The sequence below is a fragment of the Hippocampus bargibanti genome, linkage group LG06 (assembly GCF_051943395.1).
Source record: "Hippocampus bargibanti isolate YZ-2025 linkage group LG06, ASM5194339v1, whole genome shotgun sequence".
In the NCBI taxonomy this organism is placed as follows: domain Eukaryota; kingdom Metazoa; phylum Chordata; class Actinopteri; order Syngnathiformes; family Syngnathidae; genus Hippocampus; species Hippocampus bargibanti.
The window spans coordinates 28234782-28251861 of NC_142739.1; the positions used below are offsets into that span (position 1 = coordinate 28234782).

Sequence of the window (17080 nt, forward strand, 5' to 3'; positions counted from 1 at the left end):
TGAAAGCGGCATATATGTAAGACCCCCAAACTTTCGTCAGCAAAGCATCCTGGAGTCACCCCACCCCCTACCCCTTCCGCTCCTCGAACCCACATTTTTTTTATGTTTGTTTAAAGCATTCATCTATTTGGTTTATCATCAGAGAACATGAGGTATATGATGAACTCTCTCTCTCTTTTACATCCACCATTTTGGATGAAGAAAAAAAACAAACAAAGAGAAGAGCAAGAAACAAAGGAAAACATTTCGGAACGGAATTGATTCACAATTAAAAAAAAACTTTGTGTTTCACGTCTATTTTTTTGGTCACACAGCAGTAAAGCTATCATCGTTTCTCTGTGGAGAAAAATGTTCATACACGTCAAAGTCAACTTTTCGCTCTGCTTACAAACACGTTACTGTACAAAAAAAATCATCACGGGGGTCCTCGGTTTACGACGGCGTAACACCCCCCCCCCCCCCAAAAAAAAAAAAAAAATAAAATAAAAACGATACGTCATAGTCAATCACTAATTTACGCTAATTCAGTAGTCATAATTACAGTTAATATTTACAAGAAAAACACATCCAGGCCACCAATATAAAAAAAAAAAACGCTAAATACGGTGGTGACTAAGCACGACCGTGTATTCCTACGCCGCCCAGCAAACTAGTTCTCGTGCCGGCACCGTCGTAAACCGAGTTCCACCTGCATTTTCCAAGTCACGCGAAAACCCCTCGTCGTATCGATTGGGATTATTAACGTAAATCGGGGGGTGGGGGTGACGAGCCGGGGGGGGGGGGGGGGGGGGGGGGGGGGGGCGTTTAACAACATCGTCACAACCGCCCCAGAATATTATGAAAAGAAAATAAGTTAAAATAAATAGCGAGGAACCAAAAATAAAATCAACGCTACCCTGAATAAATAGTACAATCAAAAGTCTAACATTTAAAATAAAAATAATTAGAGAGAGATATTTAATCGTTTTGGTCTAAAATCAAGTCAATGTTTTTAAGTATCATTTTTCGTTTTTTTTTAAATACATTGGCAATAAGTAAGCAGTAGTAGAACATAGATTCTTATTTTTTTTTGTACTACAAAAATCTATAGAAGCACTAACAGATACATTCCGTCTAAGTGTCCATTTGGACGAAAAAAAGGCTTGATTTTATTTACCTTTGAAGAGGCAACCTTCACCGCCATCTTTGGGTAAACGCCAGCCTGCGACAGTGGGGGGCGCCAGTGAGCCTGCAAAGCCATCATGGCGACAATGTTTCCTACTAAGCAACCCCAAACACACTCAAATGCTGCATTTGGCCAGACCGTCACTTTTTTTTATGTAATACAGGTAACATCCGACTTAAGACCGGCTCGACTTACGACCACCCGTACTTACGACCACCAGAACCTATTTGGTAAACTTTAATTCTACACCTGGCATCGCACCAGAGGAGGGGGATAGGGGGGTTTGCGAGTGAGCCTCCGAGTCTCTATTCAAAATTTTGAATGGATTTCCACTTCTGACCATTTTGACTTACGACCGCTTGGTCAAAACGGAACTCGGTTGAATGTCGGATGTTAACACAGGCGGCATCCGACTTACGACCAATTCGGCTTATGGCCATCCGTACTTACGACCATGACCTCCAGACCCTATTTGTCAAACTTGAATTCCACACCTGGCATCGCAACGCGCTAGCAGGCCTGCAACGCGTACTACAATTCTGGCGAGCCAGCCAACATCTCACTCTTGCACAGCAATCGACTGTGTGATGGCACCAGAGGGAGGAGTTTGCGTGTCATTAAGCCTCAGAGTCTCTATTCAACATTTTCAATGGATTTCGACTTCTGACCATTTTGACTTACGACCGCTTGGTCGGAATCGAACTCGGTTGTAAGTCAAATGTTAACACAGGCGACATCCGATTTACGACCAGTCCGGCTTATGGCCATCCGTACTTACGACCATGACCTCCAGACCCTTTTTGTCAAACTTGAATTCTACACCTGGCATCGCAACGCGCTAGCAGGCCTGCAACGCGTACTACAATTCTGGCGAGCCAGCCAACATCTCACTCTTGCACAGCAATCGACTGTGTGATGCACCAGAGGGAGGAGTTTGCGAATGGATTTTGACTTACGACCATTTTGACTTACGACCGCTTGGTCGGAATCGAACTCGGTTGTAAGTCAGATGTTAACACAGGCGACATCCGATTTACGACCAGTTCGGCTTACGACCATCCGTACTTACGACCACAACCTCCAGACAATATTTTTAAATTTTTAATTCTAAGCACGGCACCGCAACGCGCTAGCAGGCCTGCAACGCGTACAACAATTCTAGCCAGCCAGCCAACATCTCACTCTTGCACAGCAATCGACTGTGTGATGGCACCAGAGGGAGGAGTTTGCGAATGGATTTCGACTTCTGACCATTTCGACTTACAACCGTCTGGTCGTAACGGAACTCGGTGGCAAGTCGGATTTTACCTGTATTTGGTTTGTTTGGTGTTTTTGAGAAAAAAAAGCTATTTTTTTTAAATCCAACCACCTGATAGTTCTTTTTTTTTGCCACAACTACAAAAATAAAATAAAATGAGTTTTGTGTCGTAAGCGAGCGGGTTGTTCGAAACGATTAAAAGTTACAGTACAATAAAACGGCATCACAACAACCCGCCAAAAAAAAAAACTTCAGTTCAGTGAGGTCGTTCGCGTTTGGTTCCATCCGAGGGGTTGTAGAGGGAGGCTGCAGGAGGTGAGGGGCGGAGGGGAGGGGGTTCACCTCCCCTTCCCCAATGCCTGGCAGATATTTGGCGCTCCACCTGTGCTACACACTGAGGGCTAAAAGACCACCCCCCTCCTCGACCTCTGTTTTTTTTTTTGGTTGGTGATTTTTGGTTTGCTTCATTCGGTCCTCTTCTTCTTCTTTTTTTTTTGTTGTTGTCTCTTTTTGGTTTCGGTTTAATTTTTGGTATCCTTTTAGAAAAGGTGTGACGTCACAGCCATGTGTCCCACCCTAAAGCAGTCCAGTGGGATAAAACAACCCCATTTTTGGGGGGCGGGGGGAGGGGGGGGGGGTTCAACCAACTTCCCCCCCCAAAAATTTTGTCTGACAAACTTACGCAACAGGCAGTTCGATCGATTGATCGAACGATTCCGTTTTTTTGCGATTCAACTCGGAAACTTTCCATGTAGGGGGTTTAAAGTTGCTCTTTGGGAGGGGGGGGCGGGGCTTCCATCCCACCGCCGACCCATCGGGGTGTCAAGTGTCTGAAAACGAGGTTCATGGAGAAGACCTCAAAGCTTTAGTTAGGGAGCGGGGGGATGCTTTGGTTTTCCGTTTTGAGCGTTTAATGGCAGTGTTGACGGACGGCTGCGATGGATGACGACATGATTGACGCAAGGGCGGCGCTAAGCGATTGTAGCTTTTTATCCAAAAGGCGCCTTACGTTTGGATGGAGATGATGACCAAGATGATGATGATGGTGAGCTACATCTAAAGGCAATGCTAAGCTAATTGTAGCATCTTTACGAAATGGCTGACAATGCAAATGGAGCGGTGTAAATCCTGGTCCTAGGATAGCTTGACTGTTTATGTACATGTCCTTGGTGGAATAAAGCTTTTCTCTCCGTACTTTTTGGTATTTGGGATTTTGGTATGGTTGTCATTTTTGTTTTTGTCATTGTGAGTTTTTCCTCAGGTCTATTTTTGGTTTTCAAGCGTCTCCTCCTCCTTTTTTTGTGGTCATTTTTGGTTTGGAAAAAACAAAAAATGACGGAGCCGCGCCGATGCTGATGAAACAAACAAAAAAAAAAACGATTTTTGGTTTCGGTCTTCCTTTTCCCGCCCCCAATCTTCTTTTCTCGCCATCTCTTTCCCTCCTTCCTCCATTTTTTTTGGCATAGGAAAGCGCAGGAGGAAAGGACGGAGGGCGTCGGGAGAAGAAGAAGAAAAGCGCAAAGGTCAAGGAAGAGCTAGCTTTGGTGTGAAAGGCCAGAGAGGCCCGCTTGTTTTCCTTCCTCCTCTCTGATTGGCCGCCCGGCGCTGTCACTCCATCTTGGGGCTGTGCGCCATTTCGCTGGATGAGCAGGAGGAGGCGGGGCTTGAGCAGGGGGACGCTGAGCAAAGGGTGGGGCTGATGCTGCTGGCCGACGGGGCGAAGGGAGACGGGCGCGAGGCTTTGGCCGCGGCGGCGCCCAGCAGGCCGGCGGCGCCCGGGCCTTGGCCCATGTGGAGGAGGGCCGGGTGGTTGAGGAAGAGCGAGGACGCCAGGCCCCCGCCCTGGCCGCCCGAAGCCCCCAGCATCATCTTGCCGCCGCTCTCAAGACTGGAAAGGGGCAGCTGGCCACCACTGGCCGCCAGCGCTAACGGGGACACACAAATACAAAACAATATAGATTTTAATACACAGGATTAACATAATATTATTTTCAATTTCCAGAAGTTAAGTGGCCCAATTTTTTTTTAACCCCCAACCACCCTGGTCATTGCTCTGAAGTAACGGTGGAGCGTGGGTGAAAAGTTTTCTCCCTTCACTTCTTTTTATCTATCTGCTATCTATCTGCTAACTATTTGTTATCTCGCTCGCTATCTATCTATCTATCTATCTATCTATCTATCTATCTATCTATCTATCTATCTATCTATCTATCTATCTATCTATCTATCTATCTATCTATCTATCTATCTATCTATCTATCTCGCTAGCTAGATAGCTAACTAGCTAGATAGATAGATAGATATCTGTTTGCAATCTATTTACGATATATCCAGCCAGCTATCTATTTGCAAAAGATTTGCTATCTATCCATCTAGCTAGCTATCTGTTTGCAATCTATTTGCTATCTATCTAGCTAGCTATCTGTTCGCAATCTACCAAGCTAGCTTACTAGCTAGCTATCTGTTTGCAATCTATTTGCTATCTGTTTGCAATCTATCTAGCTAGCTATCTGTTTGCAATCTATTTGCCATCTATCTAACTAGCTATCTGTTTGCAATCTATGCAGCTAGCTATCTGTTTGCAATCTATTTGTTATCTATCTAGCTAGCTATCTGTTTGCAATCTATCTAGCTAGCTTTCTAGCTAGCTATCTGTTTGCAATCTATTTGCTATCTATCTAGCTAGCTATCTGTTTGCAATCTATCGAGCTAGCTATCTGTTTGCAATCTATTTGCTATCTATCTGCAATCTATATAGCTAGCTTTCTAGCTATCTATCTGTTTGCTATCTGTCTAGCTAGCTTTCTAGCTAGCTAGCTATTTGATATCTAGCCAGTTTTCTAGCTAGCTAGCTATTTGATATCTAGCCAGTTTTCTAGCTAGCTAGCTATTTGATATCTAGCCAGTTTTCTAGCTAGCTAGCTATTTGCTATCTTGCTAGCTAGCTATTTGATATCTAGCTAGCTTCATAGCTAGCTAGCTATTTGCTATGTAGCTAGCTGACTAGCAAACAAGCTAGCTTTCTATCTATTTATTCCGGGTTGATTGAGTTTTTGTGTCATTTGTGACGAAGACGATGCAGGCAGTCAAAGAATGACAGGAGGAAGATGAGCGCACTCATACAACGGACACACAAACGCACATCGGCGTGACGGCGACGCAATTTTATGTGAGTTGCGCCACGATGGATTTTGATGGTTTGATTCTAAATGGGACAGATGGAGTATTGGGGCCACAGGAAGCAAAACGACACTTTATGAGGGGGCGAGGGTGCATCCTGTTAAGATAAAAAGTTGCATATGGGATTTTGAAGTATTTTTGTTGTTTCAAGTCTTAAAAAATTGTATTTTCATCTTGAAAATTATTTTTATTTTTTATTTTTTGACATAAAACGTACATTTTTTTAGGCCATTTTTGAGATTTTTTTCGTGATCCATTAATTTTTTTGGTTGTTGTTTTGATGTCCTAATATTTTTTATTATTTCTTTATAATTGCTATAAAAAATATTTTGATCAGAATCAGAAAGCTTTTAATAGTCCCACAATGAAAAAAAAAAGCAAATTTGATATTTGAAGGCTTGCAAAGCACTGAATTGGGCTGTCGTGCACCACCAAAAGGCAGCCGGGGTAGTTTTGTATTTTATTTATTTATTTATCTATTTACCTATTTACCCATTTATTTACTTACCTATTTATTTACTTACTTATTTACCTACCTATTTATTTACTTACTTATTTACCTACCTATTTATTTACTTACTTATTTACTTACTTATTTACCTATTTATTTACCTATTTATTTACTTACCTATTTATTTACTTACTTATTTACCTACCTATTTATTTACTTACTTATTTACCTACCTATTTATTTACTTACTTATTTACTTACTTATTTACCTATTTATTTACCTATTTATTTACATATTTATTTATTTACCTATTTCTTCATTTACCTATTTATTTACTTACCTATTTATTTACTTACTTATTTACCTATTTATTTACCTACTTATTTACCTATTTATTCATTTACCTAATTATTTATTTAGCTAATTATTTATTTACCTATTTATTTACTCACCTATTTATTTACTTACTTATTCACCTACTTATTTACCTATTTATTTACCTATTTATTTATTTATTTACCTAATTATTTATTTACCTATTTATTTACTTACTTATTTACCTATTTATCTACTTATCTCCCTACTTATTTACCTAATTATTTACCTACCTATTTCTTTATTTACCTATTTATTTATTTACATAATTATTTATTTACCTATTGGAATTGGATTTTCCTTTATTAGTCTTGCAGTGGAGAAATTTACATTTCACAGCAGCATTTTTAATCTATCTATCTATCTATCTATCTATCTATCTATCTATCTATCTATCTATCTATCTATCTATCTATCTATCTATCTATCTATCTATCTATCTATCTATCTATCTATCTATCTATCTATCTATCTATCTATCTATCTATCTATCTATCTATCTATCTATCTATCTATCTATCTATCTATCTATCTATCTATCTATCTATCTATCTATCTATCTATCTATCTATCTATCTATCTATCTATCTATCTATCTATCTATCTATCTATCTATCTATCTATCTATCTATCTATCTATCTATCTATCTATTTTCTGAGATGTCTTTTGTTGGCCCAAACATTCCTGGATAAAATGGACGTAGCAAATGGGGTGAAATGAACTGGAGTTGTGGTCCGACTTAACACACACCTTGAATAGTGGCCAAGGGATTGTTACCGAGGAGAGCTTGGTTCATCCCTGTGTTAACCCCCATCACAGTGTTCCTGGAGGGGGGGGGTGTCACACGCACACACGCAGCAGCACATGTGCAAAGCAGACAGACAGACGGGAGAAAGAGAAAAAACGAAGAAGAAAGATTAGCGGGCAAACAGGTGTTAAAAAAAAAGACTTGGAGGTGTTTCAAAATGAAACCAAAAGGAGCAAAGTGTTCTTATGAGAATTTCAAAGGAAACTGCACAAGTTGAAGAACCACCAACACGCTCCCCACCCCCCCCCTTTTCATACAGTGAATTAGTCAAGAATCCCCTTGAATTCTGACGAAAACATCCCCCTCGCCGCGTGATGTACTCGTGACGCGCTGGTTGCCCTCACCTCAAGTTTGCAGCAAAGTCGCTGATGTAGCTCGACACCTCACCGTTCTTTTTACCTACGCGCCACAAGCTGTGAACACACACACGCGCGCACAAGATGAGAAAAGGCTCATTGAGACGATGCTACCTCGGGTCCAAGCAAATATAACTGCAAACCCCCCCCCCACGGAGTGGAGACACAACAAAATGGCCGCAAAGCACTTATAAAAATATAAATTCAACTACAGTAAAGTCTCGTTATATCGATATTCAAGGGAGTCCGAAAAAATATCGATATAACCGGGACTATCGATATATCCGACCCTGTTTGCATGTAATTTTCTCCGTGCGTGCATAGAAATAGTATCGATATAACCAGGACTATCGATATATCCAATATCGATATAACGAGACTTTACTGTACATTTCAAAATTTTTCATTTAAAATGTAGAATTAAAAAAAAAACACACACAAAGAAGTAAAAAAAAAACATTAAAAACATTAAAAAATAATAAAAAATAAACAACTAAAATAAATAACATTTAAAAAAAAATAATAAAATAAAAAATATAAAATAAATAAAAAACAAAATAAAACAAACAATACAGTAGAATAAACCCCCCCGCGGAGTGGAGACACAACAAAATGGCCGCAAAGCACTTATAAAAATATAAAATCAACTACATTTCAAAATTTTTCATTTAAAATGTAGAATTAAAAAAAAAAACAAAAAAAAACACACACACAAAAGTAAAAAAAACATTAAAAACATTAAAAAATAAACAACTAAAATAATTAACATTTTAAAAAAAAATAATAAAATAAAAAATATAAAATAAATAAAAAACAAAAACTACAAATAAAATAAAAATTAGAAAATAACTATTTTAAATTAAAACTAACAAGTAAAATAAATAACTAGATAAATTATAAATTAAAAATAAAAAGAGAAAGTTGATTGTTTTATTTTTAAAATAAAACAAACAATACAGTAGAATAAATTGTAAAATAAAATAAAATAAAAAAATTGAATAAATAAAAATAAAGCAATAAAACAATAAAATATAAAACAATAAAATATAAAACAATAAACATATTGAAAAAATACAAAAATACAAAAAAATACAAAATATAAAAATAATAAATAAAGACATTAAAAATTACAAATACAAGTGAAAAGTAAAAAAAATAATGGTAAAAAATAAAAAAAGAAAAACTAAACGATGACAACGAACAATGATGACAATAAACGACAATAAAAAATGAAAAATAAAAAAATAAAATCAAAAATAAAACTAGATTATTGGAACAGACGAAGGTTTTAATTTTGATGTGAGGGACAACTGCTTTATGCAACGCTTGCATTTATTTATTTGCGTTCATATTGAGGTTTAAAAAAAAACCAAAAACATGCCGTTGGAGCAGATCAATAGGTTTTACCGCGAATAGGCATTTCCAAAATAAATAAACGACTAAATAAATAAATAAAACGACTTTAAACAACTACATTTTATGAATTAATCTTGTGTTTTTAGATCGGGAAAACGTCTTACCCGGCGTTGAGATTGAGGGCGCTGTGGCCGGGGGTGGCCGGGCTGGCCGCGCTGCGCGGAGGAGCCGGAGGAGGAGGTGTCACCGGGGAGGGGGCGGAGCTAGAGCTGAAGCCGGAGGTCAAGGGGCAGATCGGGGACACGGCGTTCGCCGTTGTGCTACCCAGACTGGTCACGGCTTGGGACATCTGGTTGGTCATCTTTGAAAAAAAAGGAAAAAGGTCGTTTGCGGGTGAAGGAAAAAAAGTGCTTTCAAGGTCAAATGTCAAATGTCAAAGTTGACGAACCACAGGCTGGAGCAGGTGGGGTTGTGCGCAGGGGGCATTGGCGGGCTGGCTGGGCAGGGGAGGGGTGGAGCTGCTGGGGTTGATGCGCTTTTCCTTCTGCCGGCGATTGCAGAACCACACGCGGATCACCTCCTTCTCCATGTTGAGCTGCTCGGCAATCAGCAGGATCTCCTCTGAGGTAGGCTTTTGGTTCTGCAACGGCAAGACCAAACCGCCGCCACCTTGACGCTTCATTTTGGTCGCTTCAAGGACAACCGACGTCACTTTTTTGTTTCCTAATTGACATCAGATAAAACGTTTTATAGCATCTAAAATACCCAAAACACGCTGTATGATATTTTTATTCAAATGCAAAACACCAATAAAAATGACTTAAAGTGTTCAAAATCTGCAAAAAAATTGAGCTGCCAATTGGGCATTTTCAGAAAGTCCCGCCCCCATGTTCGTGACGTCACGCCAAGACGTCTTGCATTGCTGGAGAATCAAAACAATGGCTTCAGATTCGGAGAATATGCTTTCTTGTGACACATCTAGTTATGATTATGATTCAAATAGTTCTGAAGAGGAAAGCATACATGTTTGCAATCGATTAAAGAATTTATTCCGTGCCATTTTGAGGCAACATTGGGGGGAAATGTCTCACCCAAAAAGAGGCAGAAAATGGCCACCATTTATTTATTTTAATCAGCCCGTTCCCACAGGCTGATAAATTACTTATATGGAGCTTGGTCGCCCTCGTCTGGCGGCTTTTTGGTGCAACACGAGGTTTTCAGACCAAACAAGTACAGCAAAATACATTGACGTGATGGAAGGACTGCTACAATGTGTCTTTTTTTTTCGGTCAGGGGCATTCCTTTCGTGACGTCACGTACTGACTCGTCATCTATTTATTTATTTAGCTATTTATTTAGGAGTTGTTGTATGTATTTATTTGTTTATTCACTCATTGATTAATTAATCAATGTGTATTCATTTATTCATTCATTCATTCATTCATTCATTCATCTATTTACTTGTCTGTCTGTCTCTCTGTCTGTCCTTGAGAGCACTTTATTTGCTAGCTATTTGGTTTTTGCTATCTATTAGCTAGGTAGCTGGTTAGCAAGCTAGCTATGAGTCATCGATTAGCTGGCTAGTTAGCTTTCTATGAGTGGGTTGAGTGAACGCTGGCGCGTGTGGCTGCCGCTGCTCACTCACGGAAAAATATCCTGTAACTGTAAAGTGTCCTTGAGAGTTTTGAAAGGCGCTTATAAATGAAATGTGTTGTTGTTGTTTATTCATTTATTCATTTATTTATGTATTTGTGTATTTATTTATTTAGGAGTTGTTGTATGTATTTATTTGTTTATTCACTTATTATTAATTAATCAATGTGTATTCATTTATTCATTCATTCATCTATTTACTTATCTGTCTGTCTCTTTGTCTCTTTGTTTATTATTTATTTATGTATTTATGTATTTATGTATTTATGTATTTATCTATTTATGTATTTATGTATTTATGTATTTATGTATTTATTTATTTATTTATTTATTTATTTATTTATTTATGTATGTATTCATTTATTTATTTATTTATTTATTTATTTATTTATTTATTTATTTATGTATTCATTTATGCATCCTATGCAAAAAAAACAACAAAGAAGGCGGCGGCAGGCATCTTACCGTCAAGAAAGCGCGCTCCAGGGCAACACGCACATTGGTCTCGATGCTGGTTCTCTTCTTCCTGCGGCGTCCCGGCATCCCGTCGAAGCACAGCGAGGGCGAGGACAGCGAGTTGGGGCTGGGGAGGGTGCTGTCCATGGACATGGTCTCTGGAAAAAAGGGGAGGCGGTCACAATCGAGTCACAATCGAGTCGCTCGCCATCGCCATCGCAAAAATCCTACTGGACCCTCCGCACCCTGCCCACCACCTTTTCCAGCTACCGATCCATGCGCACCAAATCCAGCAGACATTTAAACAGCTTCTTCCCCCAAGACATTAACTCTTCAACAGTAGCCAAAATGGAACTGTATAGTGCCACTTAGCAGTTTTTTTGACGACGATACTAGTGCAGCGTGTTCTACCGGAAACAAATTCCTTGTGTGTTCTACATACTTGGCAATAAAGATGATTCTGATTCTGAAAAGCAAAAAAAAAAAAAAAGCACCTGCGTCGTTGAGCCACTTCTCCAGCAGCGGTTTCAGCTTGCACATGTTCTTAAAGCTCAGGTTGAGGGCCTCGAAGCGGGAGATGGTGGTCTGGCTGAAGTCGTTGCCGTACAGCTTCCCCATGGCCAGGCCGACGTCTCCCTGTGGGCGCGGACGTTAAATCGTGACTCGCCGCAAGATGGCGGCGCAATAGGCGACAGGCGGCAGGTCGGTCGGTCGGTCGAGCGTTGCTTTACTTGCGTGAAGCCCAATTTGATGCGTCTCTGTTTGAAAGTGCGGGCGAACTGCTCCAGCTCCTCCAGATCGCTGGGCTCCTCGGGGTGAGAGGGCACCGGGGTCAGGCCGCCGCCGCCGCCGCTCACCTCCATGCTCTTGTCTCGCTGAAATGGGATGGCGCCATGAGTACCTCAAGTCAGATGATGATTGCAAATATTCTTTTGGTGTCTTTTTGTCATGCATCCATTTATGTTACCCAATTCAATTTTTTTATTAATGTATTCAAAGAGAGAAAAGTGTATTTTTAATATGTACAAAAAAATATATTTCTTTGACAAATTTAAAAAAAAAATTAGTCTCGTTATATCAATATTCAAGGAAGTCCGAAAAAATATCGATATAACCGGGACTATCGATATATCCGACCCTATTTGCATGTAATTTTCTCCGTGCGTGCATAGAAATAGTATCGATATAACCGGGACTATCGATATATCCGATATCGATATAACGAGACTTTACTGTATGTATATTTTACATAATAAAAAAAAACATTAAAATATATTTTTTTGAAAAATGTAAAAAACAAATTACATGCATTTTTACAATATAATTTAAAAAAAACACACTTTCTCTTTATGAATAAATTAATGAAGAAATTGAATTGGGTAACATGAAATGGATGATAAAATATATATATTAAAAAATTAAAATATATATTACATGCATTTTTTTAATCCATTTATTTGTTTTTTTTTCCAGAGGAATAAGTGCATTTCCTTGTTTATATATTTATTTATTGTGAGACTAATCAAGGTTTTCTATTCTTATAATAATAATAATAATAATAATAATAATAATAATAACACCAATAATAAAAGTAATAACAATAATAATAACAATAAGAAGAAGAAGAAAAAGAATAATACGAATAATAATGACAATAATAAAATAAGTAATATAAAATAATAATAATAATGATAATAATAATGATAATAATAATAATTATAATAAAATAAATACTAAAAATAACAATATATAATCATAATAACGATGATAATAATAATGACAATAACAATAAAAGAAGTAATAATAAAATAATAATATTTAGAATAATGATAATAAAATAATAATAACAATGATAATAATGAAATAAGTCATAATAAAACAATAAGAATAAGAATAATAACAACAATAATAACTAAAATAATAATAATAATAATAATAATAATAATAATAATAATAATACTTTTTATTTATAAGCCCCTTTTACCTCCCAAGGACACTTTACAATCACAAAACAGGGACATAAATAAAACCACAAACCAAATAAATAATAAATAAGAACAAGAGCTAAATCTCATGTTATCATAGATTATTTTATCTTATCAACGAGCAGCAAATTCTTCCCACCTGCGCTTGCAGTCCCATTCGACTCTGAGCAGACAGCAGGCTCCCTTGGTTTGGTTGAGGTAGCGGAATAAGATTTGGCGTCGATAGGAGTCCTAAAAGCAAAATAATGACGTCATTGATGTTTTTTTTTTTTTTTTTTTAATAAAAGACCCTCCCCACCCCGGTCATGCTACCTTGCTGGCTCTGCTGCACTTGCGGTAGGAGGAACTGCGCAGGTGACTGCAGCGAGTGTCCGGGCACCAACACCAACTGTTGAAGCTGCAACAACTGCTGGATGTCCTAATGAAGACCAGACCGGATCGCACCAAGACCACGTCAGACAAGAAGAGGGCATCGTAAGTGCAAGTGGGGGGAGAAGAAGGTGGGGAGGGCTGACGGCCATGCAGGTGAGAAAAAAAAAATGATGAAACAGGGGTACTCAAATTTGGGATTCTGAACGCCAGTCAAACAGAACTAAACCTGATTTAGTAACCCCCATACCCGCTTTACAATCTTGATAATAACAACAACAACTACAACAATAATAATAATCATCATCATAATCATCATCATAATACATTTCTAAGCGCCTTTCAAAACTGTCAAGGTCACTAGCTAGCTAGTAGATAGCTAATAGATAGCTAGATAGCTATTCAAAAATCACGTCGCCCCCTTAGTTTATTTTTGTAATATATTTTTTAATATTTTGTATTTTTTTAATTAAAACATATTTTTTTAAATTTTTGTTTTACATTATTTTTTAATATTTTATTTTTAAAATATTTTATTCATATTTTTTTTTATTAAAAATAACATTTATAAATGTAATGGCTCGGTCAAGCTCCGCCCAAATCATATAGTTCCTACTTTTAGGAGATCTGCAAGTTAGGGCTGGCGGAATCCCGGTTTGAGGACCCGCTGTCGTCAAGATTTGCCAAGGAGGCCTTTAACGGCTCCCGATTGGCTGCCGGTACCTGCGCGGTGAGCTGGATTGGCTGAGAAAGGGCAAGCTGGGGTGGAGGAGGTGGTGCGGGGACGCTTTGGGCAGTGTGTTCCTGTGTGCTCTGTCCCTGACCCTGCTGGCCTGTTTGTCCCGCCTGCTTCTGCTGCTGCTGCTGTTGCTGCGCCTGCTGCCGCTTGTGCGCCTGCTGATTGGCCGCGGCGGCGGCCGCCGCCTGAGCTTGCTGCGTGGCCTGGGCGGCGGCGTGGGCGGCGTGAGCGGCGTGCGCGGCGCTGGACTGCTGCACGGCGGCGGCCAGCAGCTGAGCCTGGGCCTGCTGCAGCAGGAGCTGTTGCTGCGCCGGCAGAAGCGCCGCGAGCTGCAAGCGGCGCCGCGGCGAGAGTGTTAAGTGGCCAAGCCAAAAAAAAAAAAAAAAGCAAAGCGCGAGCGTCAGGGGGAGTGAGGTCTCACCCCCGCCAGCTGGGAGCCGGTCAGCATGAGTTGCGTGTGTTGCAGTGCCGTCTGGGAGGGGGTCGGCCCGTGTGAGGGCGCCAGTGCTTCGCCACACTCGTCCATCTTGTTCTATAAGGGGAAGAAATGTTAATCAACAACCTGCTGCCTTGCTCGTAGGCGTGGGCGACCATCATGAAGTCGGATCACAACACGCTGGTATATGTCGGAGGGAGTGAGAGGGGCGACAATTATACGACAAGAATTAGTGTAGGAATTTAGAACACTCTGTTCTCATCGCACACAAAAAAAAATAAAAAATGAAAAAAAAAAAAAAAAAACAATGAAAAAAAAAAAAAAAAAAAAAAAAAAAAAAAAAAAAAAAAAAAAAACAAAAAAAAAAACAAAAAAAACAAAAAACAAAAAAAAAAAAAAAAAAAAAACTAAACAAAATAAAAAGAAAAAAAAAGAAAAAAACAACAACAAAAAAAGACAAAAAAAACACAAACAAAAACAAAAACAAAAAAAGCCAAAACCAAAACAAAAACAAAAAACAAAAAACAAAAACAAAAAAAGCCAAAACCAAAACAAAAACAAAAACAAAAAAAACTAAACAAAACAAAAAGGAAAAAAAAGAAAAAAACAACAACAAAAAAAAAAAAAAAAAACAACAACAAAAAAAGACAAAAAAACACAAACAACAACAACAAAAACAAAAACAAAAAAAGCCAAAACCAAAACAAAAACAAAAAACCAAAACAAAAAAAGCCAAAACCAAAACAAAAACAAAAACAAAAAAAAACTAAACAAAACAAAAAGGAAAAAAAAAGAAAAAAAAAAAAAAAAAAAAAAAAAAAAAAAAAAAAAAAAAAAAACAACAACAACAACAAAAACAAAAAAAGCCAAAACCAAAACAAAAACAAAAACAAAAACAAACCAAAACAATAAAATAAAACAAAACAAAACAATAACATAAACTAAACTAAAATAAATAAAATAAAATAAAATAAAATAAAATAAAATAAAATAAAATAAAATATACAACTTTTAGAAAAGTTTTGCCGTTGTTCTTTTTACTTGCACAAAGCGATGGATTCCCCTCCCAGGACGGACCGTGTCTCAACTAGAAAAGACGGGTCTCGTCCCCCCCCATTTGCATTTCTTCCACGGCATATGCAAATGTGGGCGTCTTTATTTAGGCATTCTGCGATACGGCCATCTTGGCGTGCTTGTTTACGTCAGTCAGGGCCACAAAAGCAGCAAGTGCGAACTTGGCCGCTTTGACGTCAAGCAATTTTGGGCGCCACGTCGAGACACAAAAGGCAAGCAAACAGCACGCCGAGTGACAAAAGCCACTTACCTTCCCGCTGCTCAGGCTCGGCGAAAGGGAAAAGGGATTGACCTTCATCGACTGAGCCTTGATGAAGAGAAAAAGCACAGAAACCAAGAAGCCATTGAAGAAAGGATTTTTCATTTCCAAAGAGAGAGCGCGCAAGCACACAAAAAGAAACGCGACAATCATTTCGCTCGGAATCGGAGGTTTTACCGGCGATGTTGGGATTTAACCCATTTTGGGACACGCGGTTCATGGGATTCAAATCCATGTCATTTTTTGACAACACTTTTCATTTGGGACACTTGAGGCTGCTGGGATGCTCTGGACTGGTTGCCACTTCATATTAACAACACCAGTCTTTCAAATCTCACCTGAAAACCCACCTGTTTAAACTTGCTTTCATGGTCTAATTTATTCTGCTGTTTTATTATTTATTGTTTTACGCATGATTTTACTGTTTTGTGTGTTGTCTTTGTTGTAAAGTGTCCTTGAGTGTTCAGAAAGGCGCTTGTAAATTAAATGTATTATTGTTATTATTATTATTATTATTATTATTATTATTGACTTTTACATCTAAAGGTGGACTACTACATACCGTCAATGCGAAGCCAAAAATTCACTTTTAGATTGGCACTGGAGTAAATAAACAAATAAACAAACAAAAAAAATAAATACTTGAAATGATAGCTAAATAAATAAATAAATACACATATAAATCAATCAATAAATAAATGAGTGGGTGGATAACTAATTAACTAAATAAATAATGCATAAATTATCAATAAATAGACGAATAAAAAAAAAGAAAGAAACAAACATCTAAAAAAATAAACAATAGATAAATACACAATTAAATAGGTGGGTGGATGAATAAATTTATAAATACATAATGAATAAACAATAAATAAATAAATGCAATACAAAATAAAAATAAAATACAAATAAATAAATAAGTGGGTGGATGAATACATACATAAATAAATAATGTATAAACAATAAATAAATAGATGGATGCATAAAAAATACAAAAAAGAAAAAGAAAACAAACAAACAAACACCTGAACAAATAAACAATAAATACATAAATAAATAGGTGGATAAATAAATTCATAACTAAATAATGAATGATAATGAACAATAAATAAATAGATTGATAATAAAAATACAAAATAAAAATTCATAACTAAATAA

General features: G+C 37.8%; 1 protein-coding gene across 2 annotated transcripts in view; it reads right to left on the bottom strand.

Moving 5' to 3' along the window:
* Positions 1-835: 835 nt before the first annotated feature.
* The window catches only part of pou2f2b (POU class 2 homeobox 2b), a 70009-nt gene continuing 53764 nt past the window's right edge, over positions 836-17080 (bottom strand). The window contains exons 4-16 of one of the 2 annotated variants that reach the window (XM_088998889.1): positions 15914-15970; positions 14575-14685; positions 14138-14482; positions 13358-13463; positions 13185-13276; positions 11792-11935; positions 11555-11696; positions 11070-11218; positions 9400-9591; positions 9116-9312; positions 7584-7652; positions 7182-7255; positions 836-4348 (exon numbers count right to left, since the gene is read on the bottom strand). In XM_088998889.1, the coding sequence (XP_088855015.1) occupies positions 4032-4348; positions 7182-7255; positions 7584-7652; positions 9116-9312; positions 9400-9591; positions 11070-11218; positions 11555-11696; positions 11792-11935; positions 13185-13276; positions 13358-13463; positions 14138-14482; positions 14575-14685; positions 15914-15970 (1995 nt within the window). In that variant the 3' untranslated portion in view covers positions 836-4031. The remainder of the gene's footprint in view (positions 4349-7181; positions 7256-7583; positions 7653-9115; positions 9313-9399; positions 9592-11069; positions 11219-11554; positions 11697-11791; positions 11936-13184; positions 13277-13357; positions 13464-14137; positions 14483-14574; positions 14686-15913; positions 15971-17080) is intronic. The other variant, XM_088998890.1, reaches the window with a different exon arrangement.